The sequence below is a fragment of the Etheostoma cragini genome, chromosome 18 (genome assembly GCF_013103735.1).
Source record: "Etheostoma cragini isolate CJK2018 chromosome 18, CSU_Ecrag_1.0, whole genome shotgun sequence".
Taxonomy (NCBI): Eukaryota; Metazoa; Chordata; class Actinopteri; order Perciformes; family Percidae; genus Etheostoma; species Etheostoma cragini.
The window spans coordinates 11108963-11135716 of record NC_048424.1 but is presented as its reverse complement, the minus strand read 5'-3'; the positions used below and the strand labels follow the sequence as shown (position 1 = coordinate 11135716).

The window sequence follows — 26754 nt, the reverse complement described above, 5'->3', positions numbered from 1 at the left end:
GGCTCTACATGACGTTGTTTTGTTGCCAGCAGTTGCCTACATTTCTCCAGCCGCTCTGCAAGCTGTGTAAAAGCAGCTTCGCCAGCACTCCTTTCCTTGCCTGAGGCTAGGCACTGTACACAGCTTTTTAATGCAATGGATGATAGTATTTACTGTATCCCTGTAAAGTCCATTTCATACTAGTATAAAATGGACACATCTGGCTCTTATTTCTAAATAATTCTGGTTACATAATTGGGTTGGATGAATATTGATCAGCAAAACTTCAGATAGGACCCAGATTGTAAAAAATAAAAGGAGGGAGAAAAAGGATGTTTTTTCTAGAAGTTAAATGGATGTTTCTATGCATGTGCTAATACTATTTTACATTTAAAAAATAAAATTAAAGCTGATGTTAGATAGGTATTTAGGTGCAGCATTGTATTTTTTTGAGCGGTGATGGTTGACAGATGTAAAACTGGGATGTAATCACTTCATACTCAATATTACAGCTGTAGTCTGACTTTTTAGTGACTTTTTGTTTCTCATGCAATGTCCATTTTAACTGTGATGAGTTAGAATGCACAAAGTTCATTTATCCAAGATGACACTTGTCCACATCAAGTACAGTACAAGCACAAATGTAGATTTATGTTGTCTACTTTAGAGTCATTGTACATATAGATTCCGTTCCTATAACCTTGTATGTAAACATGCCCCAGCAAAGCCCAGCATGCCAGGAGATCACAACCCCCCCCCCCCACACCTATTTGATTGAATCATGAAAATGTTAAAGCAAAAAGTTTAACATAAATATGTATTTCCTCTGTACAAACACAAGCATTTTTATTTTGGTTTTAGGACACTTGTCCTCTTTTTTTTAATTTTATTTATTTATTTTTATTTATCCTTTATTTAACCAGGTAATACCAATTGGCATTAGAAATCTCTTTTGCAAGGGAGACCTGGCCAAGATAGGCATCAAAATTACATCACATTATTACATACGCACAAAGACACATACATGAAAACCAGATATTTTTCCCCCTGATTTGCCTGCATCAATGCTAATTTTGTTGTTGTTGCAAAAATATATTTAAAATATGAATCGACTGAAGCAAGTGCCCAAAAACAATTACTACATATTTGATTGAAGTTGTCCTTGTCTGCGTGCAGTGGGTGAGCCCATCAACACAGAAGCATGGGAGTGGTACCACAGAGTGGTTGGGGACAGACGCTGCCCTGTTGTGGACACCTGGTGGCAAACAGGTAACTGGGACTACACTGAAGTATGGGATGTCAAAGCTACTGCTTGTCAACACTGTCACATTCAAACCACTCTCTCTGTCTTATTGTTTACCATAGTCATATCAGGTGGGTCATTTGTCAAGTAGAATCCAATTTAACCAGAACATTGCGGGTCAATTTTCTGGTTAAAATCAAAATGTATTGTACTTAAACAAATGTATTGTGCTTAAATTGAACTTCAGTTTGTCTCATGCTGTTAGTAGATTTAATCGCTTGTAAGTGCAGTTAAGTTCACAAACTCTTCCTTGAACCCAGCCACGTCTGCAGGCACGATATCATCCGGTCAGTCAGTCTTAAAGGGGAAAGCAGTCTGCTCTGTCTCTCTTACAATAACAGTGTTACATAATACAACTGTGGTCGCGCGCACACACACACACACACACACACAAAACTGGGCTCCTGAATCAAAACAGATGTTTCTCTTTCAGACTAGAACATCTGATTTCGGGAGCAAAGGCTCAACTCAATCTCAACTTCTCATCTTAATATAGAATTAAAATGGAGTGTCTTGTGACCTAATGGCGTACTAGTGGGACAAGGGGTGAGCTCTGGATAATGAACTGCTGCATTTATCCTTTTGAAGATACTGACCAGAGAATGTTAAGTCTTCAAAAACAACCTGATGTGATATTGTTTGCAAGAAACGTACTGTATGTTGATTGTGCAATCTGAAATGGTGTGGAGGATAGCTTGGAGATGTGTTTCATAGGCCTGTTGTGATAGTCTATAAATCAGTTAATCGCATGATTAAAAAAATGAGCTCAATCATTTTTTGGGCTTCTCTCTCTCTACCAAAGAGACTGGATGACCACTCTTGGTACCTTAGTGGAACGAGTAGTGAACCCTTTTGTCAGTCGCATACTACATGTCTTTGTATGGGGAGGTGGAACTCCTGGCAAAGATAGAGACAAAGGAAATGCAGGTCGCCCTCAAAAAAAAGAAAGTATATGAGCGATATCCCCTGTGTTACTCGGCATCCTGTTTTCGTTCACTTTAATTCCAAACCACACAGTTGACAACTTGGCGGTGGAGACAGGCTCAGACATAAACACCACGGGCTCCTGTGGACTTGTCAGTCTCGCAAGCGCTCTTAGGAAAGTGGCTGCATGTGTCCGACAATACACGCCTACAGCCGTCCGCTGTCGGTGTGTGGGAGTCTCCTGGACGGTGAACTGAGACTCCGTTACCTGCTTGTCGGTCAACTGATATTTATCGGTTATTTAATTTAATTTTGCTTTCTTTTGGAAGGCTGGCTGCCAAAATCCCCACTTACTTACTTACACCTACCTCAGGCTAGCCTAGGTAAACAATCAGTAAACAGGAGAGTGTGTTTGTGGCTGTGTGTGTGTGTGTGTGTGTGTGTGTGGCTGTGTGGCTGTGTGGCTGTGTGGCTGTGTGGCTGTGACCTGCAGAGGAGCAGAACAAATTAGCAGCATCTAAATTGAGGCTGAAAACAGAACTATTTTGATACATTTACTCGCCATGTGGCAGATATCCACTAATTTAAAATGTCTTCCAGAGTTCCAGTGTTAAATATTCTCTAGAAACAAACGTTTATTGATCTTTGAAAAGGTGCACCTTCATTATCATACTATTAGATGAAAATGGTCTCAGACGACAATATTATCGTTTATCGCAATAATTTCTGGGACAATTTATCGTTCAGCTAAATTTGTTATCGTGACAGTCCTATATAGAGCCTTTGGCAGCAGCCAAAAGGGACGATACTAACTTCCCAGATGTTATGATAGGAGGGGTAGTGCACGTCTGTGCAATGCTAACCCCTAACCCTAACGTATGCTTTATGCGAATGATATTACTTTTTGCGTCCAAACCTAGCAGATCAGTACCCTGTCTACTGTGGATCATTGACTCTTTCTTGAAATTTCCGTTAATAGCCTTCTAATCCAGTGCATTTCAGTGGCCAAAGCTAGGTATTGTGTATTGTATATCTGTCATATTTTAAATGGTTTGACAGGATAACCAAGACATTTATATGGATAAATTACTAAGAAATAATGAAGACCGATTGATAGAGGAGGTTTGGATCTACCAAAGATGTTGCCATCTGGCCCACTGGTCACTTCCTCCTAAGAGAACCCCAACCTGGAATTGTATTGAGCACCCTATTATAACCCTATTATTACCCATACGAAGTCTGTCTGTATGGTGAAGCAAAAACACACCTAAAAATCTCTCACTTAAATGTCGTTTGGACTAAAGTGGCCTGGCTGTTTGAACTGGATCCTTAATACTTAATCATTTGGCGAATCTAAAGTTATTATTGGTAGAGCTCCCCATTTTGGAGGGAGTGATTGAAAAAGGTAATAGGTAGGAAAATTATTAGTTTTGATGGAGAAATAACCGGGTCCAGACCAGTGTAATCAGAGCCAGTTCACGTTCTGTATGCTGTTTAAAAAATTAATAAAAAATTCTTAATCCCAAAAAATTGAATTACAGTATAATACCAGTCAACATTAACACCATGTACAGAAATGCATCTGGCAAAAATTTCACCGCTGCTTTTTTAAAATTTTTAAATGCTCACATAACGCAGTTGAGGTTTGGTTACATTTTGGTTCATAACAGAGCAGATGTTATGATCGTAGCTGCCAAAAGAGCCACGTCACAAAATGGATTATGGTGATCATCTGGAGAGACTCAGATCAGTCCATGTACTTCCCACTATCAGATGAGTCTTTATAGTACAGTTTGAACCCTGACCTACCAAACCCATGACCATTTTGGTGTCCAAATTGAACGTAGACAAATAGAAAATAATGTTTGCAAAATATATAGAAACCATTTATTAGCAGTGATTAGCTTTAGCAGTATAATCAGTATAATCACATTAATTGCACTGGGTTATCAATAGATGACCTCTGTCACTCCATAAAACAACTACTAAAGTAGCTTATGATATAATGACCTGTTTGTAATCAGCTGATTTCGCTAATAAAATTAATTTTGTGGATGACCACATGACCCACCTGACACTGTTTCATCCTCTGTCTGTCCAAATTAGATTAACTAATGACCAAATGGAGTTAAGATATGTTAATTACCATACAAATCACAGAAATCTATAATCAATGGATGATAATTAAACATCAGAGCATCATGAGCTTAAGTATTACAGACACAGATATGACCCAAATACACTACTTCAGTAAAAGGATTATATTATGTTATTTCCCTGGACCAGTTTCCAATTAAGACTAAGTGGCATTATACATGAATGCCATTTGGTTGATCTGGGAGCGAGTAGCCTGCTTAGAGAGAAAATTAGACTAAATCAGGTCTAAAGAGGTAAAATAGGACACAGGATGTCAAAAAACTAATACGTAATATACGAATACATACTATACATTTTTTACGACATACTATACTATAATTTTTTTATGACATACTAATCTTTTATTAATGAAATTTTATGGACTACTATCCTATGACTTTATGAATTTTTTAAAACTTTTTCTACAATACATACACTGACTTTTTCTACATACTACACTATGCCTTTTTAGTTATTTTTTTTTTAATTCTATACTGACATTATTTTTTGACGAACTGTACTATGACTTCTTTCAACATACTTTATATACTATGATTTTTGACTTTTTTTACGTATTAATTTATGACTTTTTACGACATACTATGACTTTGTAATGTTTTTTTCACATACTATATTATTAATTTTTTCGATATACTACACTGACTTCATCATGATTTTTTACAACATACTACACTGACGTTTTGACTCCTTTCATACTTTGACTTTTTATGATTTTTTTTTGACATACCATACTGAACCTTTTTTAAACTTTTTTTGACATACAATACTATGACTTTTTTTCTACATACTACAATGACTTTTTCTACATACTATACTATGACTTTTTAGTTTTTTTTTTACATACTATACTGATTTTTATGATGAACTGTACTATGACTTTTTTCAATATACTTTATATACTATGATTTTTGACTTTTTTTCACATATACTATGACTTTACGACATACTATGACTTTTTTATGTTTTTTCGATACACTGTACTACATCGACCTTTTCCAACATACAACTTTTTTTTGACATACTATACTATGACTTTTTACAAAATGCTATACTGTGACTTTTTTAGTTGAATTTTTTCCAAACAATATTAGGAGTTTTTTCAAAGAACTGTACTATGAATTTTTTCAACACATTTATACTGTACTATACTATGAGTCCATATACCACACTATGACTATGATTTCTTTCGACATACTATAGCTTTTTATGATTTCTTTCGACATACTATTACTTTTTATGATTTTTTTTTGACATACCATACTGACATTTTTATGACTTTTTTCGACATACAATACTATGACTTTTTTTGACATAATATACTATGACTTTTTTTAACATACAATACTGATTTTTTTTTTTTTTTAACTTTTCGACACACTATACTATGACTATTTTGACTATATTAAACATACTGATTTTTTTATGACTGTTTTAGACATAGACAACTGTGATATTTATGAGTTGTCAGAACATACTATAGCCTACTGACTTTTTTAGACATACTGTAGGCTACTATGAATTTTTTTATGACTTGTTAGGGCGTATTATACTATGACTTTTTTAACATACCATACTGTCTTTTGTCGACATACTGTACTATGACGTTTTTATGATCTTCCACGACATACTATACTATGACTTTTTAATGACTTTTTCAACATACCGTACTGACTTTTTACGACATACTATACAATGACTTTTTTTTGACATACTATGTATATTCTATTTTTTAATTGTTACGACATACTATACTATGAGTCCAACACCACACTATGACCTTTTTCGATATACTATACTATGACTTAATCACGAATTTTTACGACATACTACATTGATGTTTTGACTCCTTTCAACATACTATGACTTTTTATGACTTTTTTCTATATACCATACTGACATTTTATTGACTTTTTTTGACATACTATACTAAGACTTTTTTCAACATACAATACTGATTTTTTTCTACATACTATACTATGACTTTTTAGTTTGTTTTTTTACTACTATACTGACTTTTTTGATGAACTGTACAGACTTTTTTCAGCCTACTTAATATACCATGATTTTTGACTATTTTTCAACAAGTCAGTGTAGTATATTTAAAAAATAAGGATGTCAGAAAAAGGCATATATTATGTTAAAAAAAGTCAAAAATCATGGTATATAAAGTATGCTGAAAAAAGTCATAGTACAGTTCATCATAAAAGTCAGTATATTATGTAAAAAAAACAACTAAAAAGTCATAGTATAGTTTGTAGTAAAAGTCAGTGTAGTATGTATAAAAAAAGTCATAGTATGTCGAAAAAGGTTTTTAAAAACAAATCATTGTTGTATGTTGAAAAAGGTCATAGTATAGTATGTCGAAAAAAGTTTAAAAAAGAAATCTGTATTGTATGTTGAAAAAAGTCATAGTATAGTATGTCAAAAAAAGTCATCAAAATTTCAGTATTGTATGTCGTAAAAAGTCATAGTATGTCGAAAGGAGTCAAAACGTCAATGTAGTGTGTCGTAAAAACACAGTATAGTATGTGGAAAAGTCTAAAAAAAGTCATAGTATAGTATTTCGTAAAAAGAAATCCGTATATAAAGTATGTCGAGAAAAGTCAGTGTAGTATGTTAAAAAAGTCATAGTGTGGTTTGTCGGACTTGTAGTATAGTATGTCGTAACAATTAATCAAAAAATAGAATAAATATAGTATGTCAAAAAACGTCATAGTACAGTATGTCGAGAAAAGTCTGTGTAGTTTGTTAAAAAAGTCATAGTATAGTATGTCAAAAAGTCATAGTATTGCATGTCAAAAAAAGTCATAAAAATGTCAGTATGGTATGTCGAAAAAAGTCATACAAAGTCATAGTATGTCAAAAGGAGTCAAAACGTTAGTGTAGTATGTCGTAAAAAGTCGCGATGAAGTCATAGTATAGTATAACGAAAAAGGTCATAGTATGGTCTGTTGGACTCAAAGTATAGTATGTTTTGTAACAATTAATAAGAAAATAGAATAGATACAGGATGTCAAAAAAGTCAGTACGGTATGTTGGAAAAGTCGTTAAAAAGTCATTGCATAGTATGTTGTGGAAGATCATAAAAACGTCATAGTACAGTATGTCGACAAAAGAAATATTATAGTAAAAGTCAGTACGGTATGTTGAAAAAGTCAAAAAAAAAGAAGTCATAGTATAGTATGTCATAAAAAGAAATCAGTATATAAAGTATGCCGAGAAAAGTCAGTGTAGTATGTTAAAAAAGGCATAGTATAGTACGCCCTAACAAGTCATAAAAATGTCAGTATGGTATGTCCAAAAAGTCATAAAAAGTCATAGTATGTCGAAATGAGTCAAAATGTCAGTGTAGTATGTCGTAACAATTAATTTAAAAATAGAATATTTATAGTAAGTCAAAAAAAAAGTCATAGTATAGTATGTCGTAAAAAGTCAGTTCGGTATGTTGAAAAAAAGTCATTAAAAAGTAATTGTATAGTATGTCAAAAAAGCCATAAGAAATGTCAGTATGGTATGTCAAAAAACTGTCATAAAAAGTCATAGTATGTCGAAAGAAATCATAGTCATAGTGTGGTATATCGGACTCATAGTATAGTACAGTATGAATATGTTGAAAAAATTCATAGTACAGTTCTTTGAAAAAAGTCCTAATATTGTATGGAAAAAAATAGTATAGTATGTCAAAAAAAGTTTAATGTTGGAAAAGGTCGGTGTAGTACAGTGTGTCGAAAAAACTAAAAAAAAGTTATAGTATGTCATAAAAAGTCATAGTATATGTGAAAAAAGGTAAAAAATGTATGTAAAGTATGTTGACAAACTGTATGTTTGTCAAAAAAAGTCAGTATAGTATGTCGCAAAAAGTCAGTACGGTATGTTGAAAAAAAGTCACAGTATATTATGTCAAAAAGAAATCAGTATAAAAAGTATGTTGAGAAAAGTCAGTGTTGTATGTTAAAAAAGTCATAGTATAATATGTGAAAAAAGTCAAAAATCCTTGTATAAAAAATATGTTGAAAAAAGTCATAGTACAGTTCGTCAAAAATAGTCAATGTAGTATAGTATAGTATGCAATACTATGACTTTTTTTGACATACTATACTATGACTTTTTTCAACATACAATACGGATTTTTTTTTTGTTACTTTTCAACATAACATACTAGGACTGTTTTCACTTTTTTAAACATACAGATTTTTTTATGACTTGTCACTACATACTATACTGTCTTTTTTTAGACATACTCTACTAGGATTTTTTATGACTTGTTACAGCATACTATACTATGACTCTTTTTGACATACTACACTGTCTTGACACTTTCTCAACTTTCTACAGTATACTATAATTTTTTTGACTTTTTCTGGCATACTATACTATGCTATATACTTTTTCATGATTTGTCACGACATACTATACTATTACTTTTTAAAGACTTTTCCACATACTATACTGTATTCAATTTATTCAACATACTGTACTATGACTTTTTATGATCTTTTACAACACACTGTCTTTTTCAATATTCTATACTTTTTTCTGTAAGTTATGCCATGCCGTTTTTTAACATACTATACTATCATATATTTTTTTTATCACTACAGATAAGGGAGAAACTCCACAAAAAAAACTTTAATGGTAAAAAACAGAAGAAACGTATAGACAATTCATATGACAAAGTATACATAAATTGTAAACTTTTGAAGTTAATGCATCCCAGAGCACCTTCCGGATGTCGGCAAACTTCTTGTTACTGGGCTATGAGATCTCTTCTATTTAACCTGGAAATAGTACAGAATACACAAACCTACATAAGGCAAAACTGAAGCACATCATTCGCCTCTCCACAGCTCTGCAAAACATATGTTGAATGTTTTCCAAATATTAGTGCTTTATGTGGTTGACGTTGGACGGTAATGGCATGTGGCCGTGAGTCTCTCATCAGGATCGGGAAAACAAATTTCCAGTCTTCCTCCGACTCTGGCATTCTGTGTCCAGTGTGCAGGCTTCGAATGATGCGCTGGATGGCTTCTGTTGGTTTCCAGACAGCCACATTCTGCTTTATGATGAATCATGCACAAGGGGAAAAGGCTGAGGAGAAAACATTTCACTGGAATTTTATATGTGATAAATATGATTGATTGATTAAAAAAGCAGTTGTATAGGATGCCATAAAGTCATCAAAAGTCATAGTATAGTATTTCAAAAAAAGTCATAGTATAATATGTTGAATATGTCATAGTAGTAGTCATAGTTTAGTATGTTAGGAAAAAAAATCCTAAAAGATGATAATGTGGTATGTTGAAAAAGACATAGTATAGCATGTTGAAAAAATTCATAGTATGGGATGTCGTAAAAAGGCAAAAACGTCATAGTATAGTATGTCAAAGCGTAATGGTATAGTATGCTAGAAAAGTCACAAAAGGCATAGTATAGTATGTCGAACAAAGTTATGAAAGTCATTGTACAGTATGTCTAAAAAAAGTCAAGGTATAGTACGTTGAAAAAAGGTTTAAAAAGTCAGTGTAGTATGCGAAAAAAAGTCATAGTATAGTTTGGCATAAAAGTCACAGAAGTTATAGAATAGTATGTTGAAAAAAGTTATAAAATTCATAGTACAGTATGACGAAAAAGGTTAAAAAAGTATAGTAATGTTGTAAAAATCACAAAAAAGTCATAGTATGTCGAAATAGATGTCAAAAAAAGTTACAGTGTAATATTTTGGAATAAAAGTCATAGTATAATGTCTTAAAAAAGTCATAGTATAGTATGTTGAAAAAAGTCATAGAGTAGTAGGTCAAAAAAAGTCATAGTATGTCGTAAAAAAGTCATAATATAGTATGTTGGAAAGATAGCATGTTGAAAAAAGTTGGAGTGTAGTATGTTGTCTTTTCCCCCCGCTATTTACACTCATAGACTATATATAGATATACACACACACAAAGTCACACATGTGTACACCGTGCACAGCCGCTCCTTCAGCGGTTTATGAAAAGTCATAAAGTAATAATTACACGACTCTGCAGAGCCATCTCCTCTACTGAACTCAAGCAAACTGTCATCCAATAGCAACAGGAAATACACACTCACGCAGCTCCCGTGAAATATGACAGCTACAGTTTATTGGAAAATAGCATTGTGGACACTGAATTTGATGAATTTATTGTTTATTAGACCCCAGATGAGGCAAGAAGCTAACATAAGCAAACGCTGCGGCCCCTGTCTCCCCGCTGCAGGAGACACTGTATTCCTTCGACACACTTTTGTTAGCTCTTTAGTAGTTTTAAAACCGTTTTTCAGTGCATACTGTTCAAAAGCCAACGTGAAAAACGTAGTCAGTAATGTTCACTCAGCGTTTTGTTTTGTGTGTAAAATGAGCGGTGACGTTAAATCACCGGTGTTGAAAAAAAAGTCCAAGTATAGTATGTCGAAAAAAGGTTAGTCATAGTTTAGTATGTCAAAAAAGTCATAGTATAGTATGCCAGAAAAGTCACAAAAGTCAAAATATATTATGTTGAACAAAGTTATAAAAGTCATGGTACAATGTGTCAAAAAACAGGTTAGTCAAAGTATAGCATGTTGAAAAAAATCAGTATAGTATGTCGTAAAAAGTCACAAAAAAGTCATAGTATAGTATGTCGACAAAAGTTATAAAAAACAGTATATGTATGTATGTATGTCGAAATTCTTCATGAAAAGTCATTAGTTGAAGTAGTTTGTCAAAAAAGTCATAGTACAGTATGTTGAAAAAAAGTCATAGTATAGCATTTCGAAAAAGATATGTTGAAAAAGGTTATAGTGTAGTATGTCAGAAAAAGGCGTAGTATGTGGTTAAAAGTCAGGAAAAAGTCTTAGTCTAATATCAAATCAAAAGTCATAGTATGGTAGGTCAAAAAAGGCAATGTAGTATGCCAAAAAAGTCATTAAGTATGTCGAAATAATCTTATAAAAGTTGAACAAATTATAAAAGTCATAGTACAGTCTGTCCAAAAAGGTCAAGGTATAGCATGTCAAAAAAAGGTTAAAAAAAAAGGCATAGTGTAGTATGTCAAAAAAGTCATAATATGTCAGAACAGTCACAAAAGTCAACTATTTTAATGTTGAACAAAGTAATAAAAGTCATAGTACATTATGTCTGACAAAAGTCATAGTATAGGATGTCAAAAAATGTTAGAGCATGTCGAAAAAAGTTAGTGTAGTATGTCAAAAAAAGTCTGTGCATAGTACATCGTAAAAGGTCACAAAGTCATAGTGTCATGTTGAAAAAATAATAATTTTATAGGATGATGAAAAAGATGTTGTCGTGAAAAGTCACAAAAAAGTCAAAGTATATTATGCATAAAAAAGTCATAGTATAGTATGCCCAAAAACGTAATAAAAAAAAAATGTTTACAATACGGTATGTTGAAAAAGATGTTGAAAAAGTTAGCGTATGAGGGTGGGGGGGGGGATCTCTTGGCACCTCATGACTGGATTCCGATTCAAATTCCAACGATTCAATTCTTAACCGATATCAATGGATCTCGATGCAACAATGTTTTAATGTACATTTCCATGCGTGATTTTTAAAAAATACATAAAAATCTGACTTTGTTAGATTTAGAAAAATACAGTATTTTTCACACGTTTTAATTTAATTAATTAAATTAATTTTAATTTTGTCTATTAATGTTTTTATTTTGTAGTCATTCCATGCATAAGTCTTAAACATGCTTGTGAAAGTCGCCTTCTCTCAGAGCGATCTTCCATGTCAGAGGGTCAGTCATGTTTAAAGGTGGACAATTGGCTCCTTGGAACATGAAACATGAGCTGGTCAGATGTAATGTAATAAAGGAGATCAACAGCCTATATAGGATTTGTGTAATTATTTAATGTATGTCTTAATAGATCATGTGTTTATAAACAACTTTTTTTTTTCTCCCATTTGGACAAATGTCTTGGGGGTTTTTCTGCACTCTTCCCTAAACTCTAAGTTGTTGTCCATTATCCCATCCTCTTTCAGTCACTCTGTTTTCTGCTGTCTGGAGACGTGGAGTAACTTTTAAATGAAAAAAAAGTCATAGTATAGTGCTTTGTTAAAAGTCATAGTATGTTGGGAAATGTTTTTTTTTACAAGTCACATTTTTAAATCTTGGAATAGTACGCCAAAAAGTCATAAAAGAGTTTTATCATAGTATGTGGGGAAAAAAGTTGTATGTTGAATAAGTCACAACCCCAATTTCCTCCGGTTGCAGAACGGCTGCGGATCGGCTCCGCTGCGTGTCGGATACGTGCTCCGCCGTCCGTCAACACCCACCAGGTCCAGATTTGTTGTGGAACGGCTGCGGCCATGACTGAAAGCTGAAGTCACGAGGACCCATGAGATCTCGCGAATTTATGTAGAATATAACCACAAAAACAACAACAGTTTGTTTCCATCCAGAGGAGTAGAGAGGAAACAACACTGTGCTGTGTTTTCAAGTTGTAGTGCAGTGAAATATGATCCGCCGTGAGCACGGCCTATTTTGTTTTGAAAATGAACCGGATGTTTTATTTGTTTCTGTGCTCATCTTCCTGTCCCTCACTATCTGCCGTGTGCTGAATTGCTGCGGAGCTCTCCGACGTCCGGCAAAAATAGAAGCTCTTTGTATCTGCTCCGGAGGGATGCGGACTGCCGGAGCTGGGACGGAGTCGGGACGCAGCTATTCCTCACCTGGTGGAAATTGGGGGTCAAAGTCATAGTATGTGGGGGCAAAAAAAGTCACAAAAAGTCAGTCATAAAATGTCTTACTATAGTTTTCCATAAAGTCAAGTCATAGTATAGTATAGTAGTAAACGGTTGATTTGAACAAGATTTCAGATGCTAATGCTATTGTCGGATCATCTGTTGTGTCCTACTTTATAACCAGTCCCCTCTGCTGTTTCTGGCACCAACAAGCGGATTACCAGGGCCCCTGAGGTCAATGCAAACCTAATTTAATTTAGTTAGTATGTATGTTATCTGCATCTGCAGCAATAAGAAGGGCTTATGCTAGATTTACAAACTGTTAGTTGGCTCCATCATTTATATTTTTCTCCTGTTCCTTTTCATTTTACTTTTTTGTCTTTGTTTAAATGCTTCCATTGCTTTAAAAAAATAGTGATTCGTAGTTTTGTATTTCCACTCAGGTAACTCTCAATCTGTATTCCTGATAGACCAATTCTTCTGATGGTTTTTAAATTAAGATGCACATCTTCAGGAGGAACCAATAGGCTCACTGACAGAGTGGGGAAGTCAGAAGTGTGCTTCTTTTGTTTTTGAAATTGAAAAGTTAAATAAATTGACCAGTTTGGTCTGTTTACATGATTTGTTGACAGTAAATGGAATAACAGCAGTTTTATAATCTGCCTTGTTGGGCTCTGTGTTCTCAGAGACAGGTGGCATCTGCATCAGCCCAAGGCCATCAGACCCAGACGCAGAGATTGTCCCAGGAATGGCTATGAGACCTTTCTTTGGCATTAAGCCCGTGCTCATGGACACCGAGGTATATTTTGTGTGTGTGTGTGTGTGTGTGTGTGTGTGTGTGTGTGTGGGTGTGTTCCATGAAAAATGTTGGATGGCTGGGAACAGCCCAGAGGGAGGGTCAGATTAGGATTATAAAATACTCACCAGCTGTTTCACTTTTGATACCCACCCTGCTCCCACCCTTCACACCCACTGCGTGTGCCAAACTCCCCATTAAAAATACTACTTTGGGGCTTTTGAAATCCACAGATTGTGCAGACAGTTGGAGTGGTGTCTTTGAGCTCATCTCTCGTCCTCTCCAGTAAAAAAAAACAAAAAAACAGCAATTTAAAAGCTTTCATTTTCACAGGATTTAATATTGCACTGTAATTGGCTTGTTTTCCACGATTTATTTTAGCAATATTGTGTAGGTTTGTCTTGTCTAATTGTACTTGTTAGATCATTCACAGGTTTTACTGGCAATTTAAAGTGGCTAAATGTAACTTTCAGTTTGTGTTAATTCCAGTGGCTTTGGACAAAATTATTGTGTTTTTACCACACCTGCTGAAAGGTCTTTCAGCACTATTTGCCCGCTGTATTGCAGAGTTAGCGTTATGGGGAGGTCATATAGTTGCAATAAATGTATATAGGGTTAGTTACTTATATACAATATAATAATTTAGATCAATATAGCGCATTTCATGTAACCCACAGCCGCCTTACACAAGTAACGTCACAGGGAGACAAGGGAAAAGAAAATATTACAACGCAAACACGGACTGAAAGGAATAAAAACATCTGCGCTAAAAGGGGTTGTAATATAATGTAAGTTACTAACGTACAACATTGCGCATTGTAAAATTATTTTATGAATGAAATAGACATTTCATACCTGAGGGCCAATTTAGGTTGGGTTTTGATAACTTACAATCCCGTAATTGTCTCCATCTGTTAAAATCGGACCAAAATTGACTCAAGTTATCGTCGTCTTTCACTTTTCATTTTAGCTTTTAGTTATTCTTCGTTTAGTTTCTTTCATTTCTGTGATAGTTCTGCCCCAGTATTAACCATAACTACAACAGATAACTCGTAAAATAACATTAAAATACAATTAAGACTATTTAAAAAACTGCTTCCTTTTACCTGACTCAGCTGGCTGGATAGCAAACACAGGCTTTTGGTCTTACAAAAAAATTGGTGACCCACCAGGATGTGTTACTCTAGCGCCGTCTACTTGCCGCAAATCAGGGACTTTGCGTTGGAAAAGACAGACTGGGCAAAGGCCTTACTAAAAACTGTATACAAATAGTGCTCTTTTCACTGTGAGTTTAGTTTGCTGTTACAGGTCATTTAAGACCATTGGAAATTATAGAGCAGTAGAAACATCAAAAAGTTACATATAGTCACTTTAATGCTGGAAATGACATGCACAATTGATTTCTCTTATGACTTATTACTCCATTTTGTTGTCCTTGTTTCTTGCGTTTACGTTTATCGGTTTTGTTTTTTATTTTCAGGGAAACGTGCTGACTTCCAATGACACATCTGGAGCTCTGTGTATAGCTCAGCCTTGGCCTGGTATGGCCCGAACCATTCATAACAACCACCAGAGATTTATTGAGACCTACTGTCAGCCTTATCCCGGTACAGTACGATGGGTTGAAGATTAAAAATTGTATTTTTATAGTGTTTCTCAATTCCTTAGTGTTTTTTTGTTGTTGGTGAAAACAAAAACATAGTCCCAACATCTCTCTCTGTCTTTGTGCAAATAGGTTACTTCTTTACTGGCGACGGCGCCTATCGCTCTAAGGAGGGGTATTACCAAATCACTGGGCGCCTTGATGATGTCATCAACGTATGCGGTCACAGGATCGGGACAGCAGAGATAGAGGATGTGGTGGTAAGGTCAATCTATGATTAACACGTTATTTTAATGTCTTTGAACATTCCATTTATAAACATTTCTATAATGGTAAAATACTAGTTTTTAATCAAATCTAATTAGTTTGTCTAGAAGATCATACTAACGTTAGCTTATTAGCATGCTATGAAAGCATATATCTCTGACTTTTGCTCAAATTTAAAGTAGGTCTACATGTGGACAAGTGGCAATTTTTCCTTTTTGGTGACTATATTTAAAGTCAACACATTTTCTGAGGACCATGAATGTCTGCATTGGCTTTCATGGCTATCTATCCAGAATTAATGAAAAGATAGAAGTCTTGACCAACATTGGCATACCTAAAACCATGTTTTTAGCATGGATGAAAAAAATAGAACAAAAGTCGACATCTTTGAGCAGAGTTAACTTATTTTCAATTTCATTAAAAGTGCCACTTTAGGAACTTTCTCCAATGTTTAACCAAAGAGACATTTAGTTTTTTTTTTAGCAGTTACATATTTCCGGTGATCCAGGTTGTGATTTCCGTAACAGAATCAATACTCTGGAGTGGCTGAGTCTGCTATCATAGGATACCCACATGACATCAAAGGACAAGGTGAGCAAGAAAACGTTTTTTCCAGTGTTAAGAGTCAAAAAGATGTTTGCCACCAAGAATGTTAATCATAGTAAAGACTTCTCTCTGTGTCCTCAGGTGTGTATGCCTTTGTGGTGCTAAAACAGGGTGTGAACGTTCAAGAGGAGGACCTGTCTCGGCAGCTAAACAACATGGTATCTAAAAAGATTGCCAAGTACGCCTGTCCAGACTTCATCCAGGTGATTCTGTCTCACTGACTTTAAATAACAAAGAGACATTTAAGACTACATTTTACTTAGTCACATTATATCATTCTCACAGTTAGTCCATCGGCTGCCGAAGACCCGCTCAGGTAAGATAATGCGGCGGGTGCTGCGGAAAGTGGTGGAGCGAGACTTGAACGGGTTGGGTGACCTCAGCACGCTGGATGATCCTGCAGCAGTTGAAGAGATCATCCAAGGCCACCGTGAGCTCTGTAGTAAACAACCATGAACATGTTTTCTGAAAACATTCTCATCTGAAAAAGAAATATGAAAGTGATGCTTGCACACTACACTCCATTTCACTTAACCAGACATTTGTCATCAAACTTGGTTTCTAAAGCCAAATGTTCTTTGTTTTTATTGTATATATGACATTTTTATGAAATCATGTAAACAACTCTTTAAAACTGTATGAACCACAGATGTACTCTGGTCTTGACAGGCTGAGAACATTGCGTTTATTACAAAATTGGAACTAATATGCCCAATGTAATGATTGTTAACACAAAGAAATATACAAATAAGACTTACTGAGTCTAAGTATATTTTTCCCCTCCTGATTTGTTGTCATTATAGGAGAATTTAATGACAGAGCCAAAGTCTTTGGGTCCAGAACATTTTAGTTGAGCTCTGCCCCAATGTCCGTGAATACATACAAACTGGACGAGTACAGTTGTTGTGGGTTTTAAAGTACCTTATTGAAGAGCACTTGAGTGTTACTAACTGAGGAATTCAGAAGTGTTTTCTATCCTTGTCTCCCACACTGATGCATCATGGATGTCCAGGATTTCAAAGAGATGACTGTCCAGTCATGTTGCTTCTTCTCTTAGTCTCCCACTTCCTCCTTTTAACTTGGTTAACTCCCACAGGCCTCCTCCACACAGTTTCAGCTGGACGTCATGGTACTGTGAGAAACAAAAGACAAAAAGTTAATATCCCAGATTTAGACCAATTTGAGAACCAGGCAATAGGAGGAAAGTGCTAAAATGTAAGAAAACTGTTTTATTGAAACCAAATAATTATGGACTGACAAAAAAGCATCAGATATACTTTGTGGACAGAGTAACGTTGGATGTAATCAATTAAATAATTTCCCTCCATTTAGCAGGATTGGGTATATAGCGGTCCCGGTTGGTGAACGCAGTGCCAATAGGGCACTGGTGCAGACGTAAACGGTACGTTTCGGTGCCTTATTTTGGTGCCTGAATTTACACTACACTCGACAGCAGCTAACATTAGCCTACCTTTAGCTAGCAGCTGGAATAAACACAATATACTGTAAATGCAAGCAGCTAACTTTAAACAGTATACAGTGTGAATGTATTTCACTGTAGAGTCTACTCCGTTGGAACTAAACAACACAGACTGGGTTGACTTCAAAACAGGTAGTCTCGTGGTGCATTCAAAGTTATTGTAAAATACCCGTTTTTCATCTGGTGGTTGTTTTTGTTGTTCAGCAGCAATTTACTGGTGAAATAAATTATTCTAATCTGGCCTTAGCAATAAACAAGTTGTTAGTAACTTTCCTTTTAACCTTATTATAACGTTTCGGTTAAGGCACTGGCACTGTTTTAAAAGTATCGCTTTAGTGCAGGTATCAGAAAAAATCCAAATGATACCTAACCCTAGTCAGGATACATGTGTGTTCAGTCTACCTTCTCCAGGCTGCTGCGGTGTCCCAGAGTGACCAAAGTCATGCCGAGCTGTTTACAGGTTCTGTACAGCTGTGCTTCTGCTTCCTCCGTCAGAGCACTGGTGGCCTCATCCAACACTGCAACAAAAAATGTTGTTTGCGAAAGCTCCAGTCACGGTCACCTCTAACACAGAGGACAGGATGAAAACATGCAAAGATTTTACATCTAAAATGCTAAATTTAGTGTTGCATCAAAGACAGAGGCTAGCTCCTCTAAAGCTTTTGTGTCAGAATCACTAAAAGTTTTCATTTTTTAGCTGCTTTCATGAATATGTTACAGAAATCCTGCATATGTATATATACCTGCATATTTGGGCTGCAGGTAGAAGAGTCGTGCAAAGCAGAGACGCTGCATTTCACCTGGAGACAGAACATCATACCTGCCAAGAAAAACTAGTTCAGAGTCTGCATCATTTTGTGGCACATTTTAAGACGTTTCGACACACGTGTCATTGGTTTTTCCTCTTGTATTTTCTCTTACCAGTTCCACTCTACCTTTTCATCCAGCCCACCTGTCCGCTTTAGGAGACTGGACTGGAGCACAGATAACATTTTGATTCAGTGTATATTTGAGTGTATATTCAAAAATGAACTGGTGAAATATTCAAGGTGAATAAACAATTTAGTAAAACTGAAGATTTTAGTTTAGAGGAATATACTGTAGGACAAACTCACCACTCCTGCTAGTTCCAGGAATTGTATAATTCTGTCATCGTCCACTGACCCTGAAGAAAGCACACTCCCATAAATATCACTAACACAGATGACAAGTTATATCAGTCAATGCAGGCAGCGGCATCAACACAAAGATACAAGGGAAAACCAAGATCCACATTTAGATTAATATAAATATACATGTTGCACCTACACACGTTCACCATATTAAACTGATCTACTGTAGTATTGGTATTATTGTTCTAATGTATTATTAATGAGCTGCTTTAATAAAAACAACATATTGCTGTCAGTAAGCATTGGCTCTTCGTGTATTAAACATGTTTCCTTATGTGCTTTCATTAAATATTAGTTTAGTTGTTTTTGCTACAACAACACTGAGCATCGTAAGTGCCTTAAACCTACATTCTGTCTGATATCCAGCAGGGGGCGACACATGCGGTTGCAAAAGGAGGTCAGTTTCTGTAGAAGTCTCAGAAAGTGACCCACTTCTAACTTGATTTATTACCTCAGTAAACTGTTTCATAATGGGTTTATGGTTTCAATTGCTAGTTTTAAGTCTTCTACAATACAGAATGATGTTCATTTTTGGAATCATGGTCTTGTTGATTTAAAAATCGGCGTTAAAGCAGCAGTTTTTTAGGGCGTGGCTATGATCTGATTGCCGGTGAATGTGTGTAACGTAGAGTTTAATGGCTCCTCCCTCACTCCTCCCTCTCGTCTAAAATCATCACATCCACAACCACGATGGCTGCGCACGTAACGGCAAACTCGACGACTCTTACCAGATCACAACAAACCAATGGGTGACGTCACACATGCTCTGTCCAACAACCAACTGTGATTAATGAATTAACATCTATAGTCTCTGAGGGTTGAGTTAGAGTGACAGCTGATACCTGATGCAGGGTAAATATCCTTCAGTGGGTAGATCACCTGTTGGAGAAGAGAGTTCCAGTTAATCCCAGTTAATTCTATTGGTAAACTTGCAACAACCCTTGCATCTATACACATATATTTATTATTTTGACAAGTTACAGGCTCTATAGAGAAAGAAGAAAAAAAACAGAAGAGAGAGCGACCTGTTCACGCAGTGTGCCATCCGTCAGGTAAGGTTTCTGTGGCAGAAAGAGGGTTCCTCTGGGCCCGAAACATGTGGTCATCTGGACAAAACCTGAGGAAAAGAAATACAAAATGGACAGAGACAGACAGTGTCAAGACGCTACTCACGTGGGCAGATGTCTAACACTTTTATCGTTTAAAATTAACTCTCCCCTTATCTTGCCATAAACACAGAAACAAAACTTGCATTAGGAGTTTCGTATCCCTATGCTCTATAATATGCCTCAATAAAAACCTCGGGCCATAATGTCCAGGGGCTATTTTCAGACATAGTCCTGCATTGTTTTTATGATTTTCAGGTATAGGCCATGATGCAAATTTGTATTTAACTAATCAAAACAGGGAAGTGAACACTAAAAATATGCTGTAGTATATATAATATAAAGTGTAAAGTGCCAACAACACTGAGGGTCTCCAAATACTTTTTAACTAGAGAATATGAATGAACAATTTCTTCTTAGAAGCTTCAAGTAACAAAATGTTGCTTAAGTGCAGGGCCGGCTGTAGCCCTTTGGTTGAAATAGGGACGCATCTGCCGCAGCAGAGCGCGTCCATTATGAACCTGAAGCTGCTCAGACCAAGGAGGCGTGCTGCAGAAGCTCTGTGTTCTGTGCCGCTGCTCGTCTCTATTTTTACAGCCAGAGTGGACACTAAGCTCTGTGTGTTTGAGTCCGACCCATAGACTGTAAACGCCACGTCAACTAAATCATAAATTTTAAGTTTTCCCCCAATTAGGAAATGATTGACAATCATCATCAATTCAATCTAATAATCGAGTTGATTAGTAAAAGTGTGGCGGAGGGGGCGCCCTAGGATGATCATGTATAATAAAAATGTTTTATTTTGCTTGTCATTCTAATTCTATTATTAATGGGAAGTAGACGCCCTAGGCAATCGACTAGGTCGCCTATAGCAATCGCCGGCCCTGCTTAAGTGCATACTATACTAATAATATTATATAATTTGTACATTTACCACCTTTATATGTATATGTTTTCTGTCCAGCTCTTGTTAATAATTAAGGACATTCTTCCTCAAATCATATTTCAAAATACAAACTATGTAACTAACTATTCCAGTCGGGGGTTATTATTCCAACCTTAACACTCGAGCCACCACGCCATTTCATTAAGCCCTTCCTGCCTTCAGTCTCATTGCTCTCTCACCACTGTGTGCCTCCCAGAGTCGGTTGAGGACCCTCAGTAGGGACGTCTTGCCGGTGCCTGTGTTCCCCACCACCAGCAGATGTGTTCCCTGGCTGATTTTCAGACTCAAATCCTCCACCAGCAGCTCATCTGAGTAAGGAGATTTGTATGAAAGATGGTCCAGGATGAAGGCAGTGTCCACAGGGCCTGCGTGGACGTTGAAGTCACTGTGTGGACAAACAAGCACAGCACAAGCTATGAGCACTTCTTCTGTTGCTCTGTATTTGTCTTGTTTAAAAAAAATCTGATTTAGTCTTAGCAATATGTGCACTCTCCCAACATACTTACATCTTTAACTGCACTTTATTGCAACAGATTTAGGTAGATTAATGTGCTCAAACAAACCTGTCAAAGTCGTAGCTTTCCCCTGATGCCGGGTCATAGTCACACTGCTTACGGAGGATGTCATCCATCACCTCCCTCAGCTCGCCTATCCTGAACACACACACAGTGGATGGCATGCACAAACACTGCTGACATCATCCGTCCCCCAGGAAGTAAATGTAAGTATGTAGCGTGATACCTGTGGGTGTATCCAGCCACATCCGACAGAGTGGTTGACAGGTCTATTAGCTGCGTGAAGCCATTTATCAAGTAGATGCACACAAAGGCGTTCTGAATATGTACAAGGAGAGGGAGAACCAAAGAGGAAATAAGAGACAAGATTATCGTACTGTGTTTTGAACACAGAGCAAAAAGACCAACAGGACTGAAAAGAGACATCTTTTTAAAGATGAAATACTGGCGGATAATACTTAAATGTTGTTGCAACAGCTCTGAAGCTACAGCAATACTTCTTACAACTGGCATTCAGACCTAAACTGAAGGTTTTATCAGGAGAAAGCTTATGCTGCCACCTAGTGGCTATATTAGCCAAACATTCAATCAGCCAGCTACATGTATTCTGCAACGGCGAACCTTTCTCACCCTCTGCCTTCTCTCAACCAAATTCTGTGAGCTAATGGCAACAGGATCAATTCATTTTAAATATTTTAATTGTCTTGTCTACATCTCTTGTCTACATTTCATTTATATGATGTGTTTATGTGTTGCTGAGGACAAATGAAGATTGATTGATAACAATAGAAACCGTCACACTTGATGGCACATTGATTGGTTTTTTCCCCTCTCTGTCTTGCTTCTTTTTTTAAGGTTCGTGTGTTTGTACGTGAAGGAAGATGTTTTTCTTAAGAATTACACATTCTGAGAAGTAGTGAGAGGAAAAGAACACATCCCTACCTTACTGATGAGTGCACTGAGCTCACCAGGTGTGAGACCATCATAGATACCAGTAAAGATGGGAATGGCAATTATAATGTAGCTAAGGAAACCTCCAACGTAGTCAAAGGTGTTTACCCCGACTGAGAGAGGAGAGGTCAGAGTTTAACAAGTTTAATCAAAGCAATTGATGATAGATAGGAGTCAGTGAGTGAGGGTGTGTAGGACGTTCTTACTGTAAAGCCAGAGCTCTTTGTTCATTAGACTCTTCTGAGTTTGTAAGAGAGCCTGCAGTCTGCGGTCGGTCCTCATATGCTCCACTTTACCGGCTCTAAAAACACAGACGGCAGCATATTTTTCAAACCTGCTTTTCCGGTGTGATTTGGCGTATAAGAACAATGCAGATTTTTTTTTTTTTTTTAAATCACAAAGTACAGTTTCTATGTAAGTTACACAATTATGAATGTCTAAACTTTCTGGAAAATCTGTTTCCATTTCATGAATGTATACAGGCTTACCCTGGTAATCATGTTGGTGCCTCACCTGTAAAAAGCTGCAGACTCTGCATTGACACGGATCTGCATGTGCTTGAATCTGAAGATACAAATACATACTACTGAAAAAAATGTTTTTACTTTCAAGCAACACTGATTTTGTATGTATTAAATTTAACTGATCCCTGGTCAGCACAAAATGTGATTGTTTTAACTTGTGACGGATTACAATTCCTCTCTCCTAGCTGACACATATCCTGTGTTACTTCCTTCTAAGCAAAAGGAACTGGGCCAAAGTCCACAGACGCTTCCTCTTGACAAAGAACTCATTTAATAAACAATGAACAGTGAAAGGATTTGTATCAAATAAAGCTGGAAAAATACCTTCTGCTTGTCTGTCAGCACACATTATTATTGACACTGACACTTTTTGTCACTTGATACACTTACACACTAACCTTCCTGCCACCGAACCCACTGAAGTTACCTGAAGTCTCCCTCCAGTTTTTCTTGCTCAAACAGAGTCGACACAATCGGCCCCATGAGGATTTTATTGGCAATGGTTCCAACAACAAAGTAGCCAAAGATACTTACAGGGCCGATCCAACCAGTGCTGCAAAGCAAGGCAACTCAATGAATATCCTGTTTTTCAAACCCAAAAGCAATTCATTGTTTTACATAAGGTTTAAAACAACGTAGCAAGGACAATGAAAAGGACAATACATTAAAACAGGATCAACTTTAATAAAATTAAACACAAAGCAAACAAAAGATAATACTGAGAGAAATAAAAGTCACAGTGTAATTTTCTTGCAGTCACAGTGCAACATTTTTTAGGCTCCATTAAAAGAAGTTTAGAGATGCAGTAGACCTTTGGAGCTTTTACAAGTCACTGACAACAGGTGGACTTTATGGTCTCTTTACAAACCACAGACAAAGATTACACAGAATGGATAAAATTGATATATAAAAAGGGACGTCTTTATTTTTGAAGTTACTAATTTTATCTCTGTCTTTTTTATGTAAATGTGCCTCTCTAAAGCACAAATATTGGCTTGTGGCTGTAAGAAAATTAGCACAATGTATGTCTCTGATGATGCTTCAGTTTCCCAGTAGGTAGGTATTATGTGTCAAAGAGTGTGAGTTATAACAGTTGCTGCGGTACTCTCTTGCGCAAACTCACCTGTGAAAGCAGTGGTAGGTGTAGTAAGCCAGTGTGAATGGTGACACAATCAAACGACTAGCCATGGTGCTCATCTGCTTACACAACCTCTCTGCGTCCTGACTGATTCGCTGGTCTCTTCAAGTTACAAAGAAACGAACACAAAGAAGAAACATTTAAATGTCTCTTTATGACGATTTTTTATATTAAAAGCCATGTGATCTTCACCTAAAAATTATACTTAAAATGATAGATTTGTTAATAAATGTTGATGAATTGAAATGGAGTTTATGTCTTCATTCTTTAAATAAAAGCATTTGATATACAGTACAAAGAGGAAAACCCTTTAAGCTTACGGGTTGTCTATTTCCTCTTTGAGTACGTTGAGAGTGTAATAGACTCGGCCCTGGAAGTAGGACGTATGAAGGCTCTCAGTTAGCGTCCTCCTCCAGCTTACATACATCTGATTGCAAATGTACTGGTCGATACTTTTCAACTGAGAAGGAGAAAGAACACAGAGATAAAATGTTTATTAAAAGAGTAAAATAACACAGAGACAAAACAGTAACTGCATGACCAGCTCTATTACGCTAAGAAGAGTTAATGTCATATGATATCTCATATTTGGGAAGAGGCCTGCTACCACCGTTTCATGTCAAAAGTAACGTGAGAACATAAACTGTATGAAGAAAATCAGTTTTCTTTCTCTCATTCAATTTGAATGTAGTGTTCGCAAGTTCCCAAGTTAATAATCCAAGCATCACATGTGTGTGGGCTGTAAAAGGAACATGTCAGGCTGCCCTGACCTGACCTATAGAGTGGCCATTGTCTATTATGACAGCAATGAAAGGTTTTTGATTATTAATGTTAATTTAATGAGTAAATATCCATCAACAAATTTGAAATCTGTTTGATGATGCATTAACCTTTGTAAAAAAATAAAATAAAGACAAGTAAATACAACTATTGACACTTTTATCAATCTGCTAGATCTGCAGACCAATCAGCAGTGATGAGCACAAAGGAAAACGATAAGAGAGTAGTACAGCTGAGTAAGCACATGTGTGAAGACTAACAACTGTTAAAAGACCAAATTCCATGCTCAGCAAAAATACCTCTAAAAGGATGAACTCGTTTGTTACTTTTGGGATATTGTGGTTACTGGTATCAGTATGTAGGTCAATTTGTGCTATCCCCCCCATTTTCTTTTGTAACTTACTGTGGAGTTGAGCAAGATGAGCACCATAGCTGTCCCCACCAGACTCCTGAAGCCTGGGTAGTCTTTCTCTGCCAGCACACTGTAGAAGTGGCTAGGGAGGACACCCACTTGGTAAATGATCAGCTGCTCTGATGGCAGAAAATAAGATGAGTTAGTGCATTGTTGGGATAAGAGAGACCCGTAAAGCAACGAGCTAAAAGGTCAGCAGGAAAAAAATGTAACATAGTGCAGTCTAGTATTATCTGGAGTCTAGTTTTACAATGCCACAAAAGGCGTTGTCCAACAGGTAGCATACAACAGCACCATCCACCAGCCAAATGCTGGTAAAACATGCAAGTGGCTGGGAGATTTGCTTCATTCACCAGCCAAAAACCAATGGTAATATATTGTGTGGAAGGGAAATTTGAACATTCACTAGCAATTTGACAAGAGGAATACAAAATTTAATTTTCCACACTACCAACAGGCAGTGAATGCGTCTCATGATGAGGCGTTGTGTGCGTTTTAATTTATCATTACCTCATTCAATAGCTAGCTGGATATGATTGGGACAATTTATTTCCATTTTCGCTCTCGCAATTCTTGTCTTGCACAAATAGCTTTTGTAACTCTTACCTGTCAGAGTGACAGCAAGCAGCGTCCCAAACATCAGAGCACTTTGACTGGTCCATGATGGGAACAGGACCTTCTGGATGCTGCAGAACCTCCGAACAAACGTCCAGTCTAGCTTTAGTCTGCACAGCAAGCAATAATATATGTATTAGAAAATTGCAACATAGGAATCTCTCATATGCTGTAACCACGTGCCTGGACTGTGAGGTTTTTGTTATGATGAAACTCTTGCATTACTTTGCATCGTTCTTGACACTACTAACGTTACTTACTGCACACATATTTAAACCGACCAACCAATGCAGTGTTGTACGTTATGGTGTATTTCCACTTTTTTTGTTGTTATAAACGTTACTGTCTGAGGTGTGCAAGCAATAACAATACCCATATTACACCTTGGAGTCAGGCTTACCTTTTCGTCCCTCTGCCATTTGACTTTTCCAAACGAGACATCTGCACTGGCGGCTGGAGACTATAATTTTAACTAAATAAAACTTCTAATGACGTTACGTTTTTCGTGCTTGAAGTCACGTTAAGCGAATGTTAACCAGCAGGTCAAGCTAACTTTAGACGAATGTCAACGTTAACGTCAGCAAACGTTAAAGCAGCTAAAGAGAAAAACGGTTAACTTACAACTGGGAATAACAAACACATTTCTACAAAATTAAAAACAACTTCCTCCCTCGTACTTATCACGGTTGCATTGATTAGCTTAACTGTTGCCTTACTTTAGCATCGTCTTACAGACCATTAGCTACCTTGCTCACGTACTTCCCTGCAATCAATGTACT

At 36.4% G+C, this 26754-nt stretch overlaps 2 protein-coding genes across 5 annotated transcripts in view; one reads left to right on the top strand and one right to left on the bottom strand.

Annotated features, from left to right (window-relative positions):
* acss1 (acyl-CoA synthetase short chain family member 1) overlaps positions 1–17105 on the top strand; it is a 21395-nt gene extending 4290 nt beyond the window's left edge. For both annotated transcript variants that reach the window (XM_034899520.1, XM_034899519.1), the window contains 7 exons: positions 1156–1248; positions 13751–13863; positions 15341–15467; positions 15596–15723; positions 16258–16321; positions 16418–16539; positions 16622–17105. In XM_034899520.1, coding sequence (XP_034755411.1) covers positions 1156–1248; positions 13751–13863; positions 15341–15467; positions 15596–15723; positions 16258–16321; positions 16418–16539; positions 16622–16792 — 818 coding nt within the window. In that variant the 3' untranslated portion in view covers positions 16793–17105. The remainder of the gene's footprint in view (positions 1–1155; positions 1249–13750; positions 13864–15340; positions 15468–15595; positions 15724–16257; positions 16322–16417; positions 16540–16621) is intronic.
* abcd4 (ATP-binding cassette, sub-family D (ALD), member 4) lies at positions 16044–26754 on the bottom strand. Of its 3 annotated transcripts, XR_004660326.1 has the most exons (20): positions 26376–26754; positions 25967–26085; positions 25352–25479; positions 24489–24628; positions 24154–24270; positions 23458–23583; positions 23020–23070; positions 22713–22807; positions 22498–22619; positions 21782–21873; positions 21604–21693; positions 21220–21425; positions 20014–20105; positions 19831–19867; positions 18932–18981; positions 18738–18790; positions 18560–18636; positions 18219–18334; positions 17258–17468; positions 16044–16773 (listed from the first exon to the last, which is right to left on the bottom strand). XR_004660326.1 is itself a non-coding variant. In XM_034899522.1 (19 exons), exons 1-19 carry the CDS (start codon positions 26414–26416, stop codon positions 17373–17375), a joined length of 1848 nt encoding a protein of 615 aa, XP_034755413.1. In that variant the 5' UTR covers positions 26417–26754; the 3' UTR covers positions 17193–17372. The 3 variants fall into 3 exon arrangements, 2 of the variants coding, with proteins under 2 accessions (XP_034755413.1, XP_034755414.1); XM_034899522.1 differs by lacking the exon at positions 16044–16773 and having other exon boundaries at positions 17193–17468; XM_034899523.1 differs by lacking the exons at positions 16044–16773; positions 26376–26754 and having other exon boundaries at positions 17193–17468; positions 25352–25474.

What these genes read in the sequence shown, in the direction of transcription:
- abcd4 (XM_034899522.1), bottom strand. Translation starts at nt 26,416, where the DNA reads ATGTCTCGTTTGGAAAAGTCAAATGGCAGAGGGACGAAAAG. An exon ending in GAGTCTGCAGCTTTTTACAG is followed by an intron (nt 22,808 to 23,019) that starts GTGAGGCACCAA and finishes CTGTGTTTTTAG; the next exon opens with AGCCGGTAAAGTGGAGCATA. An exon ending in GGATATTTACCCTGCATCAG is followed by an intron (nt 18,982 to 19,830) that starts GTATCAGCTGTC and finishes TGCTTTCTTCAG; the next exon opens with GGTCAGTGGACGATGACAGA.